The 15,479-nt window shown below is 46.8% G+C and overlaps 1 protein-coding gene across 1 annotated transcript in view; it reads left to right on the top strand.

Moving 5' to 3' along the window:
- The window catches only part of STRBP (spermatid perinuclear RNA binding protein), an 81,150-nt gene that overhangs the window by 42,935 nt on the left and 22,736 nt on the right, over window positions 1-15,479 (top strand). The window contains exons 8-10 of the mRNA XM_018570649.1: window positions 4,745-4,871; window positions 8,727-8,804; window positions 14,416-14,624. Coding sequence (XP_018426151.1) covers window positions 4,745-4,871; window positions 8,727-8,804; window positions 14,416-14,624 — 414 coding nt within the window. The remainder of the gene's footprint in view (window positions 1-4,744; window positions 4,872-8,726; window positions 8,805-14,415; window positions 14,625-15,479) is intronic.

Genomic DNA, 15,479 nt, shown 5'->3' with positions numbered 1-15,479 from the left:
CTTTAGACTGAAAAAAAAAATTTTATCAGGCCAAAACCACAGCCTTTTAAAAAAAATGTTTTCATTATTTTCATTTTTTTATCTTTTTTTTTTTTTTACTTTACTGTTGGGGGCTTTGGGAAATATTAGGGGTCGAAGTGGACCCCTGATATTTCCCTTTTTAAAATAGAAAAAGAGATTGAGGACACAGTCGATTTCTTTTTCTGCAGCCCTTGTTATGAATGAACAGGAAGCCTCTATACTGAGTGTCCCTGTCCATTCATAAACTGTGGATAAAGTATGAGTTAGTATGTCCACAATCGTGAATGAACAGGAAGTGATGTAGAGCACTTCCTGTTCATTCATAATTGGGGACACAGTAAGCATTCATTCATAATTGGGGACACAGTAAGCATACGCTGAGTGCATATAACCCGCTCTCCAACCTGGTGAGTGAAGAGAGCTCGGTCTCCTGCGACGGGCAAGTCAGGTTGGAGAGCAGGTTACAAGCACTCGGCGTATGCTTACTGGTGTCCCTAGTTACGAATGAACAGGAAGTGCTCTACAGCACTCCCTGTTCAGGATGGCGCCGCAAGAACAATAGAGGTAAAGTGGAACTGGGGGTTCCACATTATCAATCCGTCCTTTAATGGCGTTAGGTAAACATGCTATCACAAAAGATCACAATGTTTCGGAACTAATGTGGTCCTTTCATGAGGCAAAACAATGGGACCACGCTAGTTCCGGAACATTGCAATCCTTTGTGATAGCATGTTTATCTAACATCAATAAAGGATGGATTGATAATGTGGACCCCGGTGTGCTGGTGACCTATTGACCTCTATTCTTCCTGGGTGAGAGAACCAACACCGACCTATAATAGAGAAACCATGTCAACTGGTCAAGTATATTCAGGTGATTTTTTTTATTTTATTTATAAACCTAATGACATAGGCATAGGGAGGGTATTGGGGGCTCTGTTGGATAGGATCCTATCGGAACCTGGCACGATTCAGTGCCTACAGACAAATCTGACCCTCCTAATAATGCTTGACCCACCGTGCCGGCTTGCCCTCGGAGCTGGGCAAGGAGAATGTTGACCGAGCATTTCTTCTAAATTAAAAACTGTTTGCGGGTGTCAGTATGAAGTTGCTGTCTGTTAAGTATCATATTAATATTGCCCTGCTCCCACCGATCTTTCATTTGTGCAACTGGGGAAACCTAATGCTGCAGATCTAGTGTCACCATCGTCTTCGCTGAATCTTGGGGGGAGGGGGGTTTGGAGAGTGATTAAAGGAAATGTCTGCAGCTATAAAGATTTAGTACGGGATTCAGCGATACAAAATACTTTCGACCATTTGATGCTTTACGACTCTGCAACAGAAGATTTATTTTTCTGTATAGCAGGATACATTCCCAGGGAGGAAGAGATCGGTATTAAGTGCAGAATGCATGCCGCTGTGTGTCCCAGTAGTGAAGTTAGAAAGCGGGGACACCGGCACTCCAGTATAAGTAGAAAGCATGGACACCGGCACTCCAGTATAAGTAGAAAGCGGGGACACCGGCACTCCAGTATAAGTAGAAAGCATGGACCGGGGCACTCCAGTATAAGTAGAAAGCGGGGACACCGGCACTCCAGTATAAGTAGAAAGTGGGGACACCGGCACTCCAGTATAAGTAGAAAGCATGGACACCGGCACTCCAGTATAAGTAGAAAGCATGGACACCGACACTCCAGTATAAGTAGAAAGCATGGACACCGGCACTCCAGTATAAGTAGAAAGTGGGGACACCGGCACTCCAGTATAAGTAGAAAGCGGGGACACCGGCACTCCAGTATAAGTAGAAAGCGGGGACACCGTCACTCCATTATAAGCGTAAAGCAAAAAAAAAAGTCTTATTTATTGAAGAAAAAAAAGGACGTGTCACAAAATTGCGACAACCGTTTTCGGGGGTCACGCAGGATCCCCTTCCTCAAGCTGTGACACGTGAAGTCGTGTTGTGAAGTACGCACTGCAACTTAGCCCGCCCGCTGCCTACTACTGCGGTGGTGTCACACACACACACTTGGCTTTTGAACATTTCAGATGCTAAGAAGAAACACCTGCCCGTCGGTGCCGGAGGAGCGCGTTGGCAGATTTGTGTGTGGTTGGAACGAAGCCAGGAAGTCATGGAAGGACAAGCGGGGGTTTTATCTGTACTCATTGGAGAGTCGGGGATTACGTGGAAATGTTTTTTTATGCTGAACAGGAAGAGGAATGTCACCCGGGTCGCGTGTCTTTTAGCTACTGACATGTGGAGCAAAGTGACTCCGCTTTGCTTTTCCTTGTTGTACTTATGATAATACGAGTTCCCTCGTTATCAGATGTTCATTTGTACTTTAGCTCTCGTACGGAGAGAAACGCTTAGCCGGCCATTGATAACTTCCTTCTGGTAATTACTAACGACTTGGCTGTCTCTGGTTTCAATACAGGCAGTCCCCGGGTTACATACAAGATAGGGGACTGTAGGTTTGTTCTTAAAGTGACATTAAACCCTCAGATTTTTTAACATAAAACAATACTGTAATGTGCGCCTTACTGTAATCCATGGTTTTTTCCCTTCTCTTTGCTGCTCTTCCTTTTAAATCCGTATCTGTTCTCATGCCGGGGGAGAACTTCTGTTTTGCAGCAGACTGCCTTGTCTCAGGAATGGATACACGGTGTCTGTGTGCAGGTTCACAACCTGAGCCAGCACTACAGGAAGAGGCACTCAGCTGCAAAGGGAAGTTCTCCCCAAGCATGAGAAGACATGAGGATTTAAAAGGAAGAGCAGCAAAGAGAAGGGAAACTACCATGGATTACAGTAAGGCGCACATTACACTATTGGTTTATGTTAAAAAATCTGAGGGTTTAATGTCACTTTAAGTTGAATTTGTATCTAAGTTGGAACAGGTAAATTTTTTAGGCGCTCACAGCGCTCTCCTCCCGCAGCGCTCGGCCGGCTGTCACACTTTCTCTCCTCCCCACTGGGACACAGAGCAGCGCCCAGGGGGTAGGAAAGAAATCATGGATGCGCCGCTGTATCGGCAGAAAAATTGCACTTTCTGCATTTAGCCACATGTGCCATTTTCGGCCGATATGTTTCGGCGCATCCCTAAATTTTACATCAGCTTCTGGTTTCCTACGTGCGCATGCTTGTAACATTTTATTGGGGTGCTGTCTGCTTTTTGTTCTTTGTAATGTGTTTCCCTGCCGTTCTTCCTCTGCCCGGTGCGGTGTGTGTCGAGAGGACAAGCCATCTCATCCTTATCACGGAAGGATGTTTTATTTTGTGTGGTCGTCATGCAAGACCGAATTATTCCACGCGGTTTTGTCCGTCGCCATAGATATCGGCGACATATATGTGAAATGGCCGGCCCAGGCGATGAATAGGTCCGGTCTAATCTAGGACATGGTTGCACCGCATCGAATCAAATGCATTCTTATCTGGAGCCCGTTGTGTCTGATTGCGGCACTTTATTAGCTTCCGATGTGGTGACCGCGCTGCGGCTCTCCGATGTACATTCTGTTCTGAGGGAAGCGAGTGGTTTGCCGCCACGCCGCTGATTAGAGTTCTTCAGTGTAATTAAACTTTGAAGTGAAGTGGTCGGTTTGTGCTTCAAGTTCAAGTGTGTCTCAACCCAAGAGCATAATGTAGGGCAGCTTAGGAGTTCCTAAACCTCCCTCTTCTCCTCATCTCCATCACATGGCCCTCTTCTCCTCATCTCCATCACATGGCCCATCACATGGCCCTCTTCTCCTCATCTCCATCACATGGCCATCTTCTCCATCTCCATCAGCATGTAGTTCACAGTGTAGTCAGCTCGCTACAGGAAGTTACAAGCTCTTTGGGTTTCTGGCAGGATCAACCGGCATTCTTTGCACTTATCAGACTGATCTCTCCCAACACTTCCAATAGTATAATTGACGGACCAAATGGAACAAGTTGGTGAGGTAATTGGTTACAATTTTTATTTAAACTTTAAGGAGAAATGCTGATAGTGGAATGTTCCATCAAAAGTGTTTTATGTAAAATATACACCGATCAGCCGTAACATTGTGACCACAGAGAGGTGAGGAACATTGATTATTTGGTTACACCTGGAAGTGGTATGACACGTGGGGGGGGGGATATATTGCAATGGCACCTAGTATGCTGATTAGCTTGGTAGCCGGCTTCCCGGCCAATCAGCATCGGTCCGCCCAAACAGCATGGAACCGGTTCCCAGCCAATCAGGAAGCCGGGCGGCGAGTAATGACCCGGCTTCTTGATTGCCCAGGAAGCTTGCTCCATGCTAGCGGAAGTACCGGTATCACTATTCAGTATCGGCGATACTGAAATATAAATATGGGTAATTGATACCAAATAAACGGTATTGTTGCATCCACGTTGTAAATCCATCCATAAAAACCTTCTGTTGGGCTGAAAGTCGGCAGTTTGTGGTGCGTGTACATTAATAATATAGATATATGGTGCAATATGGATACGTTATTTCCCCTCTCAGCCTCTAGCTGTGTCTGTACCTCAATGTCTTATAGCCCATGTGGTCACATGACATAGGTGACAGATGGGCCACCAGGGAGGCGGTTAGATTGTCACAGTGGATGTGTCTCTAGTTTCCTGTACACAGCAATAGAAATGATGGTCCGGGTTTATCCAATCAAAGCTCTCGAGAAGCATCTGTCTTCATTTTCATTTTCTAAGTCCAATGTTCATCCTTTTCTTTACGTTTTCTCCACTACAGCATGCACTGCGTTTGTTGGCCTTCGGACAGATTTACAAGGTGTTGCAAATGGACCCCCTGCCATCAAATAAACCCTTCCAAAAATATTCCTGGTCAAGCACAGACAGGGAAGGTAAGAGCCTACAAGGTGTCTGCTTCTATTTACTGTTCCGTACACATGTGAGACCTAAAGCTGGCCATGCACTGCAGGCTGAACAAAGAGAATAGAACAGATTCCTCCATCAACGCTCACCAGTGTGGATTGAGGAATCCCGGTGCTGTCCCCCCCGGGGCTGGCGGCCTCTGTCACAATACACAGATGGTGCTTGAAGCTCATTGGAGAAGAGAAGGGGATGGAGCCATTGCCCATTACAGATGATTGGAAAGCGTGTTACATTTTCCATTTGTGGGTTTGAAAGTTGAGCTCTTAACCCCGGGGTGGGCAACCCTATATACTCTGGCCCTCCAGCTGTCCTCTAACTGCAGAGCCCTTAACCCTGGGGTGGGCAACTCCGGCCCTCCAGCTGTCCTCTAACTGCAGAGCCCTTAACCCAGAGGTGGACAACTCCGGCCCTCCAGCTGTCCTCTAACTGCAGAGCCCTTAACCCCAGGGTGGACAACTCCGGCCCCCCAGCTGTCCTCTAACTGCAGAGCCCTTAACCCAGAGGTGGGCAAACCTATATACTCCGGCCTTCCAGCTGTCCTCTAACTGCAGAGCCCTTAACCCTGGGGTGGGCAACTCCGGCCCTCCAGCTGTCCTCTAACTGTAGAGTCCTTAACCCCGGGGTGGGCAAACCTATATACTCCGGCCTTCCAGCTGTGCTCTAACTGCAGAGCCCTTAACCCAGAGGTGGGCAAACCTATATACTCCGGCCTTCCAGCTGTGCTCTAACTGCAGAGTCCTTAACCCAGGGGTGGGCAACCATATATACTCCGGCCCCCCAGCTGTCCTCTGACTGCAGAGCCCTTAACCCTGGGGTGGGCAACTCCGGCCCTCCAGCTGTCCTCTAACTGTAGAGTCCTTAACCCCGGGGTGGGCAAACCTATATACTCCGGCCTTCCAGCTGTGCTCTAACTGCAGAGTCCTTAACCCAGGGGTGGGCAACCATATATACTCCGGCCCTCCAGCTGTCCTCTAACTACAGAGCCCTTAACCCAGGGGTGGGCAACTTCAACCCTCCAGCTGTGTTCTGACTACAGAGCCCTTAACCCAGGGGTGGGCAGCTCCGGCCCCCCAGCTGTGCTCTAACTACCCATCCTAACATGCCTCTGAGAGTCAAACCTGTAAGTATCAGTTTTGCAATGCATCATGGGACTTGTAGTTGTACAACAGCTGCAGGGCTGGAGTAGCCCACCCTTGCCTTAACCAGATAATTTGTTGTACATCTTGGTTTTTGTTATTGGTTTGCTTTTTTTTTTTTAAGTAAAGTTTTTTTCTCATGTTTTTGTATTTTACATACAACACTGCATTAAAAGAAGAACTCCAAGAATTTCAAAAACTTTCCCTTAGAGTGGGGCTACCCCCACATTGCAGGGTAGTTAAGGGCTCGTTTTTCTCCAGGAGATGGAATAAAGCAGATATACTCGCCTGATCCTCAGCCCTGCTGAGCTGATAGACTGTTCCCCGCAGCCTCTTCTCCACTGGGCTCCATCAGTCTAAGGACCACTAAGGTCATCACGTGTAATGCATGACTTGCATTAGACGTAAGGATGCAGGGAGATATTCCATAGCAGAGGGTGAGAGAGGTACGTGCCTGACGCCGCAAGACCGAGGATCAGGTGAGTATATCTGCTTTATTCCGGCCCCTAGAGAAAAGCAAGCACTTAACCCTTGCAGTGTGGGGATAACCTCACTGCAAGGGAAGGTTTTTAAAATGCCCAAAGTTCTCCTTTAAGAACCTGGACCTTACATTGTAAATTATGGTATACATAACATTTGGTCCACTAATGTGACATTAATCAGTATGCAATATGAAGGTTATTTCAGTATTGTCCTCACTTGAGGGTATCAAGTGGTTGGACAGCAGCATAAGGTAAGGCTATATACACCGCCTGTCCAAAAAAGTGTCACCACCTGGATTTCGGGCCGTGTTTATGATCTGGGGTGGCTTCAGTTGGTCAGGTCTAGGTTCAGCAACATTATGTGCCCTAAAAATGAGGTCAGCTGCCGACCTGAATATACGGAATGACCAGATTTTCCATCGATGGATTTTTTTCTTCCCTGATGGCACATTGGGCATATTCCAGGATGGCAATGCCGGGATTCATCGGGCTCAGATTGTGAAAGAGTGGTTCAGGGAGCCTGAGACATCATTGTCACACATGGATTGGCCACCACGGAGTCCAGACCTTGTCATGTGCTGGAGAAGACTTCCTGGTCCGACTCTCCCATCATCACTACAAGATCTTGGTGAAAAATGAATGCAACTCTGGACGGAAATAACTCATGAGATTGCATCATGGAAACGTTGCCATGGCGACTGCCGTAATCAAAGCAAAAGGTGGTCCAAATATCAGTGCGTGACTTTTTTTTTTTTTTTTGGGACAGGCAGTGTAGTTGTTACAGGCAATGTAGACAATGACATTGAGACAAAAATGTTCATGTCTGTAGTAGTTTACTTTCACATCTTCCATCTGACACATTCCACGGTGAATGAATTAAAGGTGATGGTACTCGGTGTATATAATAATCCGGCCACTCGGTGTATATAATAATCCGGCCACTCAGTGTATACACCAGTGTTTCTGTATATGTTTTTGTATGTTCCTGACACTCATTAGAGCTGAAGCGGCTCCTCAGATGGGTTTGGGAAATGTCTTCAGCATTACGGAACATGTCCATATGAATGTGACAAGCTACCACTAACCTTCCCAGCACGACTCAGACAGGGGCTGTCAAAAGTGTCCGTGGCCTAATGTCCTAAATATCAGCTAAAATGTCATCAGATTTCAGCAGATCTCTTCCACAGTTCTGGGGAAACAGACGGAATCAAAGCGTTCTCTCTGCTCTCTGGTGTTAATTTGGGCAAATGACGAGAGAAAATATTTTCATCCAATTGTTTTTTAATGTTTTCCATAGCTGAGAGAATTTGAAGTGTGTGTAAATTCCTGTGTTAGAGAGTTTTATGATACGAGTGGCCAGAAAAACCATCACCACCTGGATTCTGGGCAGTGTTATGATCTGGGGTGGCTTCAGTTGGTCAGGTCTAGTTTCAGCAATTTTATGTGCCCAAAAACTTAGGTCAGCTAACTACCGGAATATACTGAATGACCAGATTTTCCATCAGTGGATTTTTTTTCTTCCCTTATGGCACATTGAGAATATTCCAAGAGGACAACGCCAGGATTCATCGGGCTCAGATTGTGATAGAGTGGTTCAGGGAGCATGAGACATCATCTTCACACATGGATTGGCCACCACAGAGTCCAGACCTGAACCCCATGGAGGATCTTTGGGATGTGCTGGAGAAGACTTTACACCGTCGTCCAACTCTCCCATTAAGAGTGGTTCAGGGAGCATGAGACATCATTGTCACACATGGGTTGGCCACCACAGAGTCCAGACCTGAACCCCATGGAGGATCTTTGGGATGTGCTGGAGAAGACTTTACGCAGAGGTCCGACTCTCCCATCAAGACGTCGGTCAAAATTAATCGATTTTAAAAAATTTCGATTAATCGAACACGAAAATTTTAATCATTACCAGCCCTAGTTTTTACTCTTGCGGGTTCCATTTCTATAGTTTGCCTGTACCTGAATAAAATGTATCTGCACTAGGGAAGGCGCCCCCTGTTCTTTTTTTTTTTTCTAGATACTACAGTGGCCCTGGCTGAAGTGGGGCAGCATCCTGCAGTATGCACCTTTACTGAACCCTTTAGAGGAGTTGGTTGTCCCCGGCGCTTTTTGTTCTTGTTTGTTCTGTATTCTGATAACCAGTGATGAGCGCTACATTCTATACCTTTTTTATGCAATGATAACATCCTTCCACTTTAACCCTTTGCAGGACTAAAGCGGCCATACGACGATGGTCCCTGTGATGACAAGGACCCGAATAAGAAAATGAGGCGTAATTTGCGCAAAAGTAAGTATTTTGTATTCTCGCCTGTCATTGGATGTTCGGAGTCAGGAATTTAAGTCGGGGTAACAGTAAACTTTGATCAAAGCTCTAAAACGTTGTTACAGCTTATGAACGGAATTGGTAACGTTTTGGGAATAATGAAGGCGGCCAGCACATTTCGGGGGGGCTGCAGCTCCTCTTCTTCGTTAGGGCTACAATACAGCACCAAAATATTTCTTTACAAATTGGATTTTGTTTTTGTTTTTTTATATATACATCTTTGTGAAACATGATCCTGAAAAACTAGGGGACGCGATCCGATACCAGTAAGGGCGTGATGGAAGTGAAAATCGATGATTGTAATGGCAGTAAAAATTAGGATTATAATTAGGGATGCACTAATACCGTTTTTCCGGTACTCGCCCATACCGAGTATCGATGCCGTGTGCCCCAATTGTCCGGAAGTCGGGCGGTAAATCGCGACCTCTCGTGCGGCTTCCTGATTGCCTCCGAAGCCGGTATTCTTGAGAAAGAACACCGGCTTCACTTGCCGAGGCTGCCTGGCTTCCTGACCAATCAGGAAAGCGGGATGCGAGTCGTGAGGTGCCGTCCGGCTTCCTGACTGGTCAGGAAGCCAGGCTGCCTAGCAACAAGTGAAGCCGGCTTACTAGCCAATCAGGAAGGCAGGCGGCACATCATGACGCGCCTCCCGGCTTCCTGATTGGCTAGGAAGCTGGCTTTACTTGTTCTAGGCAGCCTGGCTTCCTGACCCGACTTCCTGATTGGTTATTACAAGCCGCCCGGTTTCCCGATTGGTTAGGAAGCAAGGCTGCCTAGCAATAAGTAAAGCCAATCAGGAGGCGGGTCATAACCCACTGCCCGGCGTCCTGATGGGAAAGGAAGCCGGCCCCATGCTCCTGAAGCACTGCCGGTCAGAGGGAGAACTCCCTCTAACTGGAAGTTCTGGTATCGGGGTAAGTATCGGAGCATTTGGCCGAGTACGAGCCCAAATACTCGGTATCGGCACCGATGCATCCCTAATAATGATAATATTTGTACTCAAAATAATACTATTAATAATATAAAAAAATATAAGAGATTGGTTTTAGTTCGGTGGTTGTGGCTTGTTGGGGAGGAGCTGCAGCTCTGGAAACGCATTGGCTTCGTGCAATCTGTCTTTGGGATATCTTTGTGTATATTATGGTGGGGCCCTTCAATTCTAGATTCACTTATCGCTCTTGCAACCCAAACTTTAATAGGGGGACATTGACGACTAACTAAACTAACTTACTAACCTTTCTGATGGCTGGAGCAAGATCCCAGTATACGTAAAGTGACACTAAGCTCAGGAGTTGAATCTTAAAAAATACATTCAAGTCCCCGAACTATTAATTTGGAGAAGCCAAGCTTGAATAGCGGTGGGGGGGGGGGGGGGGGGGAGCTTGGTGCGGTGACTTCTTTACAATACACACAGGGACCATGGGGAACAAAAGTAGTCACTATGGATGCACCGATACCTATACTAGTATCGGTATTGGTGCCGATACTGAGTATTTGGGCGAGTACCTGTACTCGCCCAAATGCTGCCGGTGCCTTCTGGTATCAGGAAGCCGGGTGGTGAGTCATTACACGCTGCCTGGCTTCCTGATTGGCCCGCGGAACCGGCTCCATGCTCCCTCGTTACCAGGGAGATGGCTTCCCGGCCAATCAGGAAGCCGGGGGGCGTGTAATGACTCGCTTCCCAGCTTTCTGATTGGTCAGGAAGCTGGCCAATCAGAAAGTGCGACCACTAGTCGTTACCCCACCTCCAGCTTCCTGATTGGCCAGTAAGCCGGCCTCGTGCTTCCTCGTCACCTGGTGACGAGGGAGCATGGAGACAGCTTCCCGTCGTCACACGCCGCCTAGCTTCCTTAATGGGGCTTCCGGATTCGGTGTTTCGGCGAGTACCCCAAAAAAAAATATCAATACCGATATTGGTACATCCCTAGTTTAAACATTTGCCAATATACGGAAAGAAAGGGACACGATTACCCGGGAAGCTGAGAGGAGAGTTGTTGGACGCCAACAGGCTTCCTGAGTGGGACTTCTGATATTGGTATTCGGTATCTGGGAGTACCCCCAAAAAAAAAATATGGGTGCTCGATACCGAAAAACCGGTATCAGTGCATCCCTAGTAGCCCCCCTCCAGAAGGAAGGACAGTGTCAGAGATGATTGGAGGATCTACAGCCGAGTGATACACAAATCAGATACATTTTTGTTCATACCCTGTTTCCCTGAATTTAAGACCTAGTACTATTTTTGGGAATTGCTAAAATATAAGACCTACCCCGAAAATAAGACCTAGCTGTGACCCGGCCAGGGCTGGTGGTGGCATAAGGGGGGAACCTGAAGAGCCGCATGAGAGAATCAAGGTGCCAATGAATGGAAAGGTACGGCACCCCCTGATTGCCCTGATCACACTATTCTTAACTTGCCATTTTGGATTATTTAATTTGGATTTGCATTAACTTTGGATTGTTGTACATAAAAAAAAAAAAAATAAGACCTATTGTGTTTTTTTGAGGCCAAAAAAAAAAATAAGACAGTGTCTTATTTTTGGGGAAACACGGTAGTTAAGGGACTTGAATGTATTTTTAAGGTTTGATTCCGGAATTCAGTGTCACTTTGTTGATGTAACCGCCAAGAATTGTTCTTAGAATATTCTCATGTAGGTTCTGTAGAGAAGGGGGCAGTGTGGCTCTGGGCCCTCCCCATGTTGTGGAACACACACATCCTCTATGTTCCTTTTAATATTTGTATGCCTGTAGCAGAGGTTACCTCGGTCAGTAATGAACCGGCATAGTAGATCTTCCAGGGACTACACCATCCAGCGAAATGTTTTCCCTCAATCTTCAGCAGGTTTTAGAGAAGCGAGAGATCAATACCTGATTCTGAAGAAATTGTTCCCTGTGAAAGCGTGCGGCTTTTCCCAGCTCTCCCTCCTTCCCCTGATCTAAACGCCAGCCTGAGCACTGAACTTTTGTAAACAGTAAAGTTCCTTTCAGTCGCTGCGCTCAGAATGTAGCCGCGTATTGACCGAGGTCAATCGCAGTATAAACAGCTTTCTTTCAGCGAGGCTTTATTTGTACGGAAGGTTTCTGGTCAATGCCTGAGAACGTGGTGAGAAAATGACTCCGCCCCTTTTGTATATATATAAAACCGAAAGCTATAAAAAGTACAACAATGATCACAATAATAATGTTATTTACATTATGCTGAGGATTAAAAACCCCCATCAGATGCCATCCGTGTCCTGCAAGGTAGACATCCCTTCACTTCCTGTCTTGGAGATGCAACAGGAAGAAATCCCCAAAGTGAGGGGAATTCCCATCTAAGACAGTTGTCACCATAAGTAGGGATGCACCGATACCGGCATTGAGATGACGAGGGAGCATGAAGCCGGCTTCCCGGCCAATCACAATGCCGGGTGCTGCGTCATTACACGGCGCCCGGCTTTCTGATTGCCCAGCTTCCCGACCAGTTAAGAAACAGGGCAGCGCGTCATTGCAGCGGGAAGTCGGCTCCATGCTCTCTCGTTACAAGTGACGAGAGAGCATGGAGCCGATACCCGGCCAATCAGGAAACCGGGCAGCGTGTAATGACGTGCTGCCCGGCTTCCAGATACAGGAAGTATTCGGGCTAGGCATCGGAGCATTTGGGCGAGTAGCAGTACTCGCCCAAATACTCGGTATCGGCACTGATATTGATACTAGTATCGGTATCAGTGGATCTCTAATCATAAGATTTCCCCTCACCGCTTGCTCCAATGACATCTCTAAAATGTAGTATTTTGACAGTGGTCACTGGGACAAGCGAAGGAATGGATTGATGGAGCCCCAGACGGCAAAAAAAACTTGTCCAAGGTTCTAACCCTTCCGCGCTCTACTAAAAACTTATAAAGAATAAAGTTAGCCTTTGCGTGCCCTTTAACTTATCAAAGGTGGAAGCTTTGGCCTTACGCAAATGACTTTGAGTTGCATTTAATTCATTTTTAATCTGTCCCTTATGAGCAATGATGGCATCAGGGTGCTGTTTAGATATTGTGTCCGGTTCCCTGTAGAAAGCGTGGCCATGCAAAATTCAATAAAATAATATACACTGGATACCCTACTGATAGAGAGCCTGAATGGGCCATATACAGTCAACTACAGTTACACCAATTTGAGCATCATCTGCAACAACTGGCTGTGCGAACACCCAAGCCACAGCTTGCATCTGTTTGTAGAGTTTGCAGGTGGAAGTTTGGGAAAAGCCTGTCATTGTTTACCGATCATTCCATGGGAAATACACTATAGGGGCAAAGGTCTATGGACACCTGACCATTACACCTATATCGGCTCGTTGACATCCCATTCCAAAACCATAGGTGTTAATATGGAGTTGACCCCTCTTACAGCTATAATGGTATCCATCCTTCTGGGAAGGCTTTCTACAGACGTTTGGTGGAAATGTGTACTCATTCAGCCAAAAGGGCATTTGCGAGGTCAGGTACTCATGGTGGATGAGAAGAACTGGCTCACAACTGACGTTCCATTTCACCCCAAAGGTGTTTAGTAGGGTTTAGGTCAGGTATTAATGTTAGATGAGAAGACCTGGCTCCCAATTGACGTCTTAATGCACCCCACAGGGGCTCTGTAGAGTTGAGGTCAGGTACTGATGTTGGATGAGAAGACTTGGCTCACAACTGACGTTCCAATAACCCCAAAAGTGTTCAGTGGGGTTGAGGTCCGGTACTGATGTTGGATGAGAAGACCTGGCTCACAATTGACGTTGCAATTCACCCCAAAGGGGCTCAGTAGGGTTGAGGTTAGGTACTGATGTTGGGTGAGAAGACTTGGCTCACAACTGACGTTCCAATAACCCCAAAGGTGTTCAGTAGGGTTGAGGTCAGGTATTAATGTTGGGTGAGAAGACTTGGCTCACAATTGACGTTCCAATTCACCCCAAAGGGGCTCAGTAGGGTTGAGGTCAGGTATTAATGTTGGATGAGAAGACCTGGCTCACAACTGACGTTCCAATTCCCCCGAAGGGTGTTTAGTAGAGTTGAGATCAGGGCTCTGTAGGACACAAGTTCCTCCACACCAAACTCATGAAACCATGTCTTCATGGAGCTGGCTTTGTACACAGGGGACAATCTGTTGCCACAAGGTTGGAAGTGACCAACTGTCTAAAATGTCCTTGTATGCAGTAGCGTCAGCAGGACCGGTCACAGGAAACACCTGAACTCAAAAATTAAGAGGGGGTGTCACATACTTTTAGCTGTATCAGTAGGTGTGATGATCCGGTGTCTGCAATCTCTTGGCCATATAGTTTAGAACAAGGGTGGACAACTCCAGCCCTCCAGCGGGATTTGTAGGTAAAGTACAGCTGGAGGGCCCGGGGTTGCCCACCCCCTGGTGTAGAACTATTTCTTCATTCACCACACGATCTGTTGGCGTGGATGATCCACACCAGCTGTTGCTTTCATACGATGGTCTGCCTGGGAAGTGTTTTGTATGTATGAATAGCAGTTTGATCGAGTAGCTTTGTAGAATGTTCTAAACCTGTGGTTGTCTCGTACTAGTATCAGTAACGTAAATAAATCTTTGTCTCCAGTTTTGGACAGCAAAGCCATAGATTCTAACCAGCCAATGAATGCACTGATGCGACTAAACCAGATTCGACCTGGCTTGCAATACAAACTGCTGTCTCAATCAGGTCCAGTACATGCACCAGTTTTCACTATGTCTGTTGATGTAGATGGAACCACACATGAGGCCTCCGGACCATCCAAGAAAACAGCCAAGCTTCATGTAGCAGTAAAGGTGAGTGGAGACGTTGCTTTTGCTGAACACCTCTGAGGTGTCTTTTATTTGATATGTGTGAGTTGTTTGGTGTTTTTTTTTATTACTAGACATTGGGCTCAATTCACAAAGCCAACGCATCAGGATAAAGATAATTTGTCCTAAAAAAAATAAAAGTGACGGTTACTTTCATTTGAATCCAATGAGATTTGAAAGTGTCAGTCACATGACTGAGATAAAGATTTCAGTTATTGAACTCCGTAAACAGTCTACTTACAACACGCTTGCTGCGGCATGGCCTGAGGTGGAAACTTTTACATCCCACCATTCTGTGTTGGACTTCTGCATCCTCCTCCACATGCTGTGGTCTTACCTGCCAGGCCCATACGTTACTGCTGTCCCGTGTAGTGATGCAAGGGCCTGTGGGTGGAACCACTGAAGTGTTGCATGTGAGAATTGTGCCGCGGGCTGTAGCTTTTGAAAGGAGCAGAGGTCTAAGGAACAGACAAGTAGTAAAGAAGCACTCTGATGCAGAATAAAGCTTAACCCTTGCAGTGCCCCTTCTCCCAGCGCTGCAAAAGTTAAAGGAGAACTATGGGGTCAGTGTTTTTCCACAAAGCTCTCCTAAGGGTCACGGGAGGGCACAAACTAGCGTCCTCCCGTCACTCAAAGCTCAGTATACCGCGTGCTGTACTGAGACGCCACAGCTGAAACGGCTCCCGTCAATTATGCAGAGCCAGCTGTACCCGCCCCCTCCCCCGTCCGTTCCGCCAGTCAGCGCTATACTGAGACCGCCGCAGCCAGGACGGATCCTGACATTACTGTCGAGATCTACCCAGCTGTGTGAGTGACAGCTGGCTCTGCCTATCTAGAGAC

Source organism: Nanorana parkeri, unplaced genomic scaffold, assembly GCF_000935625.1.
Source record: "Nanorana parkeri isolate BGI_ZX_2015 unplaced genomic scaffold, ASM93562v1 scaffold1566, whole genome shotgun sequence".
Lineage (NCBI taxonomy): Eukaryota > Metazoa > Chordata > Amphibia > Anura > Dicroglossidae > Nanorana > Nanorana parkeri.
This window is presented reverse-complemented; position numbering and strand designations above follow the sequence as displayed.